The sequence below is a fragment of the Lactuca saligna genome, chromosome 7, assembly GCF_052625555.1.
Source record: "Lactuca saligna cultivar CGN05327 chromosome 7, ASM5262555v1, whole genome shotgun sequence".
Taxonomy (NCBI): domain Eukaryota; kingdom Viridiplantae; phylum Streptophyta; class Magnoliopsida; order Asterales; family Asteraceae; genus Lactuca; species Lactuca saligna.
Genome location: NC_136423.1, coordinates 12017004 through 12027571, shown reverse-complemented (window position 1 = coordinate 12027571; position 10568 = coordinate 12017004). Strand labels below are relative to the sequence as shown.

The window sequence follows — 10568 nt, the reverse complement described above, 5'->3', positions numbered from 1 at the left end:
ACTGTCATATGACAGTTTAAAATTGTCACAAAACCACCAAAACGGTCATAACACGGGTATTTTGAATTTAGATCTTTGTCGATTCTAGCCAGGAGCTTTGCCCCTTGGACCCCGCCAGGGGACCCCGCTCCCAGGGGTGCTGTCCCCGGACCCCGTTCGTTTAGGGGCTTCACCCCTAAATAACAGTGTACTTTGATACTTGATCAAACTTAAACAAGTGTATACTTCACACCTTCCTTACATGTTTAATATTTATCAAGATCACTTTTGGTCAACAAAGTAATCCCATTACACTTAAATAACATTGATGATAACAAATCACCAACATATATAATCATTCGAATTTATAATGTCCGATTTATAAAATGTTGTTCGAAATTTATAACAAAAATAATATTATATTAAAATATAAAAAATATTTAAAAACCGATTTTATATAGCTGTTCAAATTTATATTGTCGTCCGGATGTTAAAGTTTTGTGCGAAATTTATAACAACAACAACAACAGCAACAATAATAATAATAATAATAATAATAATATAAATTAAAAAAGAATTAAAAGTAATAAAAAACAAAAATGGAAAACAAAAAAACAACAAAAGATAAAAAAAAAAAAAAAAAAAAATAATGTCAAATCAAATATCAAAATTTTGATTTGATTGATTTTAGGGGTAGAAATGATTATGAGAGTACTTTATTTTTTTGACGACAGTAAAATCTAAATTACCGGCAATTTTTGACACTTTTATCATAAAATAAAGTTTATGACATTCTTGTCAAATCGTCAGTTAGGAGTTTACTGTCAAAAAAATAAAATTTAAGACTTTCTTGTAAAATCGTTAAAAATATTGGGACTTTATTCTATATATCATTTTTTTGTTAAAAATTTAATGGTATGATACTCTTTAAACATTATTTTTTTTTACAGTAAAATCCTAATTTATGATTTGACAAGAAAGTGTTAAATTTTATTTTTTTGATAAAAAAATCCTAATTATCGGCTAACCGGAAAAAAATGGTAATAATATAAAAAACTACGAATAATTTGGACTTTCCTGCTAAAAAAATAAAGTTTAAGATTTTTTTATCAATTCGATTAAAATATTGGGACTTTAGTGTATATATATCCGGTTAATTTATCCAAAATGTTTATATCAAAATCCGAATCCAAACTAGATAAAACTTGAGACTAGTTCAAAACAAAATTAAGTTAATCTTAGATGTAATTTTCGAACATAATGTTTATTTCGTTAATTCCACAATATTATTCTAACCTACTGTATATTATTTTAAATATGAGTTTTGGCACATGATTATACCCACTTACGATTAAAAGCTAGAAATTTCTTGAAGCAATAATTGAAATGGTATTTGTAAGTTTGACTTGATCACTTCATAATTGGTGGGCATATTGGTCATCTCACCCTACAGGCCTGCACCCACCTCCCATATTCGTATCGTATCGTTGTATCAGAATTTTCACTTCTCTACCTTCACAATTCTCATTGGAGCAGAACTACTCTAAATGATAAATAAATATAACACCAATTAAATAAAACTAAATTTTCTTTTGATAAAAATAGTCACACAACCACATTCAAAGATTTAAAAGGTAATAAATTTTGAAAAAAGCTTGGCTCAGTTCGGTACATCGGTACTGAGCGACTAAAATTCAAATATTATATATAGATGGATGATGTGCAAAACCAGAAAGTAAGAGGGAGTATTTGAAACAATTTTTTTCTTTAAATAGGTAGAGGAATAAGGAATTCATCATAATTCGGTAGAAGATAGATATTGGCTTTCCCCTCCACACCTTTGCAAATACAATGATGGATGGAAAAGAACAAGAAGGTACTCAAAGATTCAACAATAAGTATAGCAGTCTCTCCAACAACATCACGTTAAAGTTACACCTTTTCCTTCAAATGGTGATCCTCTTGTCATTCCTCCTTACATTCACCTCCTACAACAGCTATCACTACCCCATGTCTGCATTTCTATTGCCATTATTCACCCACACCTTTGAGAAGAAGTATTTGTTCATCCTTTGCACTACTATTCTCACTTTCATCACCAAGAAAAATCTGCACTCCGGTCTGAAGGAAAACTTACACCATGAAAAGCTACTTTACTCGCTAGATGAAATAAATGTTGCAGCAGTTGTTGAAGGAGACCTCCAAGAATGTGAATACGGTAGATTAGATGATCAAGAATCGAAGGAAGAACATGAGGAAAATACAGAAAACAGTGAGAAGGAAAGTGAGGTTGCAATGGAAGATGAAGCTGATGGAGAGGTTTTTATGGAAGAAGGGATTTTAGGTGGTTCTTCACGCGTTGAAGAAGAACATGCAGCGATGAATATGGATACAGAAGAATTGAATAAGAAGATAGAGGAGTTTATCCGGAAGATGAGAGAGGAACTAAGGGTTGAAGCTGAACAACATTTAATCAATGTGTAATTTTGTTTGCAAAAGCAAAACATCTCTTACGTCCCGAAATTCAAGGAAATTTTTTTGCTTTATTTATTAAAATTGTGAGGTATTAAAGTGGTAATACCTTAATGCCCAAAACCAAATAAATGATTTTATTGCTATAAATCTCTATCTAAACTAGCAGATATATGTCTTTATTTATACTAATGAAAGCAGTAACCTAAACCAATACGTAATACTTGTTAAGCAAGTAGACAACTTCCTAATCTAAATCAAATACTTAAAATAAAAAGGGTTTCCCCTACCCATTCATTCATAAAAATCCGATTAACCCAACAACCACCCTTTAATCGGATTGGTCATACCTCTCGTTCACAACAGTGTTGAATCACCGTCTTCCCGAATCATCCCGAATTTTCCCGGACACCCGACCTCCATCTCGGTCACGTCCAAAGTCCTCCATACCCTTTTGATTTTTCACAACACATGTAACATGTAACATGGCATCACGTTGGATATATTCATTACCATCTAGATTTTTCTCGGATTCACGACCACTCCCCGGCCAGATCCAAATCCATATGATTTAAACTTCAACCGTTATAAAGTCCACACCGTGTTGTTTCTTCAATCTCTTCCTTTGTTTTGATTACCGTTCTTCACAGAGGCATCTTCACCGACAAAGAAAACAACGCCACCCGCTCCACCGTTTTCTTTCAATCTACCAATGCCAAACGAACTGAATCCAAAGCTACCTGCTTTAACGGATCCTTCCTGCCCGCTTTTCACGCACCTACGTGTTGGATTAGTGTCTAAGTCCATAACTATAATTGGTGTGTACTTGACCCGATTGACATAGTTCATTTGGGTTGCATGGCATCAGAACAATTTGGATAGACTTTTGTGAGAAAATGATAATTATGATTTGTTAATATACTATAAGTTCTAATATATTAATATGAAATCATATTATTTAATTAGTATTGATCAAGAATTAATTTGGAATTAATATTGTGATCAAAAGGAGACTAATTAAATATATGAGGGTTGATTGTGTAAATCATTCATTCTGATATATGTGGGCTTATGATCCATAGTTCTTCATGTTGGGCAAAACCCATAAAGTAACCCAAGGATACTCCATGGAGGTTTTAACCCATGGAACATGAAGAATATGGAAAGACATGAGTTATATGGTGTAACCCTAATAGCCACAATATATAAGAACCCCATGGCTCAAGAAAAAGGCACTAGTGTGTGTACACATGAGGGCTAGCCGATTTGAGCATATGAACCTTTTCTCTCAAGTTATTCCAAGATGTTAGTGATGTTGTGTGAACCATTTGAGGTGTCACACTTGAGGCACTAGGGTCTTAAGCTCTATGGAATCAAGCTACATGAAAATGTATGTCTTCTAACTTGTTTATATTACCCAAGTATCAATGCTTGTATGCTAGTTAGGGTAATACATTGGAAAGTTCAAGTTTGCATCTGTAAATAGAGAAAACATATATCCAATGTATTTAGGGTTGCATGTACACTATAGGAGTGTTAGAATGCTCAAAACCCTTCAGTGGTATCAGAGCCTAGGCTTGTTTTCAATTATACTTGATGCTGCTAAAAAATGCTGAAAAATTCGATTTTATGCTGTTCTAGACAGTGGACTCGTTGAGTCCATGCATAAAATCATCCAAGTCGTCGAGTTGGTTCATGCACTCGACGAGTTGGACCCCTAGACAACATATTTTTGAGGTTTTTGGCTGGAATTGGACTAGGAACATTACCTAGGCTGTTTTTTTGTGACATCCCCAAAATCTCGGCCAGAAAAGACCGATTTCATTTATGCTTTTTAAAATAATTTTCAGAGTAAATCCTTTTAATTTTAAAAGAGATGCGGAATTTGTTCCCAAAAACAAAACATGATAAAATAGATATTTATCAAAACATTTCATAAAGAAATATGATTTTATTTCATAATCAAAAGTCGGGATGTCATGTTCCGATACAGATCATAAAGCATAAACGATAGCATTACAAGTCTTTCAACAAATATATACATATACAGACTTGTAAACAAAACAACTTGATGTTCGCCCATCTTAAGCTCTTGCGCCACTTCCTGTAAAATAAATCAACTGAGTGGGTCAGGCTTGGGAGCCTGGTGAGCATATAGGGTTTTCAACCCACAATAAATAATTAAATTAATTATTATCAACCAACAATAACCCAGTTACCCATTCCCGTTATTCTCACTTTATGTCCCTAAAATAACTAACACAAGGGACCTAGTCTAAGAATATTTCATCGGGGCGACTACACATGCTTCGGGGGTTCCTCAGCAATATAAGTCAAATAAGGCAACCATGGGGGGGATGGAATACAGCGAATGAACACCCAAGTTCATTAACACCTACAGGTTATGAGCCTGCTAGCGTTCCACATGACTATCTAGAAAAGTCCGTGGTCGTCATCTAAATTCCGCTAGATGACTGGATCAAACAACAACGAGGCCTCTCATCTGTTTATTACACACCAACTATCTACCCATATTCTTCCCAACATATTAGTAGATAAAATATACATTTTTATACGTAGTTTCAAAACCTGTATAGCATGCTCAATCAAAACATTTTTCACATAACAGATGAGGCATACACACATAACACGTATTTCATAGAGAATACTTCAGATCTATAAGATAGAAGAGAGTGAATATACACTCACACGTATAACAACCAAATATATACACATAACACGTATTTTATAGGAAATACTTCATAATATTGTGTTGGAATGAAAGTAACTACACACTCACTTGATCAGAAGATGATCGGGCAGCACTACGGCTTGCAGAAGAGGTGTTTCTCCGTAGATCTGGAAGATCTTCACAAAACCGGGCTCCTCGCGGGCAGCGTTTCGGCTCGGGAATAACGCTCTTCGGGATTCTCGGGGCTTCGGATCTTGCTTCGGGGCTCAGGAATATTACCGGGGCTTTGGGGTATAAACGGCACGCAAAACGAGGAAAAACTTAGAGAGAAAGAAGAGTTTGAACAAGAGAAAATGGCTGAATTCGAGTTCTATTTATAGGCTGCTGGGTCTGGGATTACGCGGGGCGTACTCAGTACGCGGGGCGTACTCAGTACGCGGGGCATACTCGGGTTACGCGGGGCGTACTTTGACGTCACTGCGTGCGTCGACTGGTGGCACTCGAGTATTGGTCAGACAAGTTGCAACCGACTGAGTACGCGGGGCATACTCAAATTACGCGGGGCGTAATTGACTTGTCAAACTTCTAAATTGCGTAACTTTCGCATACGAGCTCCGTTTTCGACGTTCTTTATATCCACGCGAAGGTCAGACCATACTCTACAACTTTCATTTAGACTCCGTCGGCTAATTTTCACTTTTATTTTTATTATTTATTTTTAGAAGGCCGGGACAGAAAAACTTCGTTATAAATTCATAACTTCTTCGTCTGACGTCCGTTCTCGCCTAACTTTTCATTGCTTCGCTACTAACAACAAGATCTTCGATTCTCATTTAGATTGTTTCAGCTAAAAACCGCTCGATCTCAAATCGAGTATTCGGGCTGCATACTGCCACGTTGAAACTTCAGAAAATCATAACTTCCTCATACGAAGTCAGATTTGGGCGTTCCTTTTATGCACGCTCTCGGTTTAACGAAATCTACGACTTTCATTTAGATCGCTAAGGCTAAATATCGTTCTATCTTAAATTCATATTTTACGTCACTCGGCGTCGTGCCGGTTCTGTCTCGAAACTTCGACAGGTCATAACTTCTTCGTTATAACTCGGATTTTGGCATTCCTTATATCTCCGAAATCCTTGTTTCGACCACTACAACTTTATGCAAAGATATCGGGTGTATCTCACACTTTAATTTTGACGCTTATTTCATTCTTAATTCATTAAATTATAAAAATCAAGAAAATAAACACATAAATCACATAATTCACATAATTCACAAATAATACATTCTTATTATTTCAAGTTGAGTTACAAAGGTTAACCTAGACTATTACATTGCTAAAAATGGCAAGCCCAGAAACACAGGCGTTACAATTCTCTCCACCTTAGAATGATTCCGTCCCCGGAATCACACATCAACAAAAAAATGCGGATAGCGACTCCTCATGTCACTCTCCGTCTCCCAGGTGAGGTTTGGCCCATTCGTGTGTTTCCATCGGACAAGCACTAACTCCACCATCTTACGTCGCAATTTCTTAGTCTTTCGGTCAACAATTGCCTCTGGTTCTTCAATCAACCTTTTGTTCTCATCGATTCTCAACTCCGAAAGTGGAATCATGTCGGGAACTTCCCCCGTGAACTTTCGTAAATAACACACATGAAAAGTGTTATGAATTCCACTCAGTTCTTCTGGTAGTTCGAGCTTGTAAGCTTGGTTCCCAATCCTCTGAAGAACTTTAAACGGTCCAATAAACCTTGGACTCAACTTTCCCCTTTTACCAAATCTTATAAGTCCCTTCCACGGCGAGACTTTAAGCAAAACCGAATCCCCAACTTCAAAAGTCGTCGGTCTTCGCTTTTTGTCAGCATAACGCTTTTGACGATCTTGAGCTGCTAACATTCTTTCCCTAATTATTTTCAACTTTTCAGCAGTCTGATGAACCATCTCCGATCCCATAAACTGCTTTTCCCCAGCCTCAAGCCAACAAGACGGCGTACGACACTTTTGTCCATACAAAGCTTGGTAAGGTGCCATCTTAATGCTCGAGTGAAAACTATTGTTATAGGAAAATTCTACCAACGGTAAATGTTCATCCCAATTACCTAGGAATTCCAAGGTACATGCTCTCAGCATATCTTCAAGTGTTTGTATCGTTCGTTCGCTCTGACCATCGGTCTGCGGATGGTAAGCTGTACTTAAACACAACTTGGTACCCAATTCTTCTTGTAGACTTTTCCAAAATCGCGAGGTGAAACGACTATCACGATCCGACACAATTGTTAACGGAACACCGTGAAGTCTCACAATTTCCTTCACATAAGAATTCGCAAGCTTTTCCATAGACCATTTCTCCCTGGCTGCTATGAAATGCGCACTCTTAGTGAATCGATCAACGACCACCCAAATCATGTCGTGACCATTCTTTGTTCTGGGTAATTTAGTGACAAAATCCATGGCAATGTCTTCCCACTTACCCATAGGCACAGGTAAAGGTTCTAAACTCCCTTACGGTTTCTGATGTTGTGTCTTGACTCTCGCACAAGTCACACACTCGGCCACATACTTTGCAACATCAAGCTTCATCGTCGGCCACCAGTAGTAGGGTTTCAGGTCCCTATACATTTTAGTGCTACCGGGATGAATTGAATACATGGTCTTGTGAGCTTCTTCCATCAGAAGATCTCTAACTCCTCCTGACTTAGGTACCCAAATACGATCTTGGAATACCTTCAGTCCATGACCGTTTGTACCAAACACCAACGTTTTACCCAAACGTTCCTCCTTTCGGTCATTTTTCTCAGAAGCTTCCTCTTGAGCTTTCTTTATACTTTCCACAATGGTCGAGACAACTTCAATTCTCAACGATCTTGGCCTTTTCCTTTCAAGATTGACTTTCCGACTGAGAGCATCAGCAACAATATTAGCCTTACCGGGGTGGTAAAGTATCTCGCAATCGTAGTCCTTGAGTAATTCCAGCCAGCGTCGTTGCCTCATATTCAATTCCTTCTGATTAAAGAGATATTGGAGACTCTTATGATCAGTGAAAAGTTTGCACTTAGTGCCATAGAGGTAATGCCTCCATATCTTCAGAGCGAAAACTACTGCTGCCAACTCCAAATCATGAGTCGGGTAGTTCTTTTCATGCTCTTTCAGTTGTCGAGACGCATATGCTATCACCTTTTCTCTTTGGGTTAAAACACAACCCAATCCAACCCCAGACGCATCGCTATAAACAGCGAAGTCTTCAACTCCTTCGGGTAGAGAAAGTATCGGTGCCTCGCATAGTTTCTTCTTTAGCTTCTCGAATGCTTCTTTATGCTTCTCACTCCAAGTATAAGCAGCTCCTTTGTGGGTCAAAGCTGTCAGTGGAGTAGCAATCGAAGAAAAGCCTTGGATAAACCTTCGGTAATATCCGGCTAATCCTAAAAAGCTTCGAATCTCCGTGGGACTTTTCGGTTGTTCCCACTTCATTACAGCTTCAATCTTTGCTGGATCAACCATTATCCCTTCTTGGTTGACCACGTGACCCAAGAATTGGACTTCACGAATCCAAAAATCACATTTTGAGAACTTAGCATACAGCTTCTCCTTCTTCAAAACTTCTAACACTTCTCGCAAGTGTCTGCCATGCTCCTCCTGGCTTTTTGAGTAAATCAGAATGTCGTCGATGAACACTATCACGGATTTATCAAGGAACGGATTACAAACCCTATTCATTAAATCCATGAATGCTGCCGGAGCATTGGTTAGTCCAAACGACATAACCAAGAACTCGTAGTGTCCATATCTAGTTCTGAACGCAGTCTTCTCTATATCCTGCTCTCTTACTTTCAGCTGATGATATCCTGACCTAAGATCGATCTTCGAGAAATAGCTCGAACCTTGCAATTGATCAAATAGGTCATCAATCCTTGGCAACGGATATCTATTCTTTATTGTTGCCTTGTTCAGCTCTCTGTAATCAATGCACATTCTCATACTTCCATCTTTCTTCTTCACGAATAACACCGGAGCTCCCCAGGGTGATGAACTAGGTCTAATGAAACCTTTGTCCAACAACTCTTGAAGTTGCATCATCAGCTCCTTCATCTCCGTTGGTGCTAATCGATAAGGTGCTTTTGCTATTGGCGTGGTTCCTGGTAACAAGTCAATACGGAATTCCACTTGTCGATCAAGTGGTAATCCAGGAAGATCTTCGGGAAATACTTCCGGATAATCACACACCACAGGAATACTCTGCATCACCTTCTTCTCCTTCTTAGCATCAATCACGAATGCTAAATATGATGTACATCCCTTGGTCAAACACTTTCTGGCTTTCATTAGGGAAATGATCCCAGAATTCACTCGGCGTTTGTCCCCATACACCATAAATGATTCCTTCCCAGGCGGGTTTACTTTAACAATCTTCTTCTTGCATAAAATTTCAGCATCATTGGCGCTGAGCCAATCCATTCCCAACACGATGTCGAAACCGTTAAGTTCGATAGGCAATAATTCCTCGCAGAACTTATTCCCATTCAAGTCAATTAAGATGTTTTTCATACGATGGATAACAGGTACAAACTTGCCACTAGCGACTTCGACTAATAAAGCATTATCTAGTCTATCAACAGGCAAAGCTAGTTTTCTACCAAATTCATGCGATATAAAGGAGTAGTTGGCTCCAGAATCAAATAAAATTTGGGCAGGCAAATTGTTAACGAGAAAAGTACCTGAAGCGACATCAGCTTCATCCTTAGCAGCTTCCAGTGTCATCTGGAATGCTCTCGCCTTCGGCTTTGGTGGAATGTTGGGCTTAGCTGCCTCCTTCTTCTTCGGACAGTCTTTCAAAATATGCCCCTCTTCATTACAACCAAAACACATCCTTTTGTTGTTCGGACATTCATTGGCAAAATGTCCAACCTTTCCACACTTGTAGCAAGTTACATCCTCGCTACATTTCCCGAAGTGCTTTTTCTTACACTTTTCACACCACTTCGCTTCCCCTCCTTTACCCCCACCAAACCTTTTCGAATCAGATTTTGAAAATTTGCTTTTCTTGCCGGAACCAGATGTTCCCTCAAACTTCCTCTTCTCACCAACCTCAACCTTGTTGGTGGTTCTCCCCTTTATCATGTTCTCAACAGACTTGGTAGCCCAGATAGCTGCCTCTAAAGTATGTGCCTGACGTACTGGCACCTCATACTCCCATGGGAGTCCCTTCGCATACCGGTCCACCTTCGTCAGCTCGTCTGGAACGATACGCAAGGCAAAATCCATCTTATCGGTGAAGTTATTGGTGTATTCATCAACTGACATACTGCCCTTAGTCAATGTCAGGAACTTGTTCTCCAACTCCAACAGATTTTGAGCCGAGCAGAACTTGCGCTTAAACTGCACCAAGAACTCTGCCCATGACAATTGCAGTGGCTCATTAGGG

At 38.4% G+C, this 10568-nt stretch overlaps 1 protein-coding gene across 1 annotated transcript; it reads left to right on the top strand.

Annotated features, from left to right (window-relative positions):
* Positions 1 to 1782: 1782 nt before the first annotated feature.
* Positions 1783 to 2569, top strand: LOC145005852 (uncharacterized). Its single transcript, XM_078964968.1, has one exon. It carries the CDS (start codon positions 1831 to 1833, stop codon positions 2461 to 2463), a length of 633 nt encoding a protein of 210 aa, XP_078821094.1. The 5' UTR covers positions 1783 to 1830; the 3' UTR covers positions 2464 to 2569.
* Positions 2570 to 10568: the final 7999 nt, after the last annotated feature.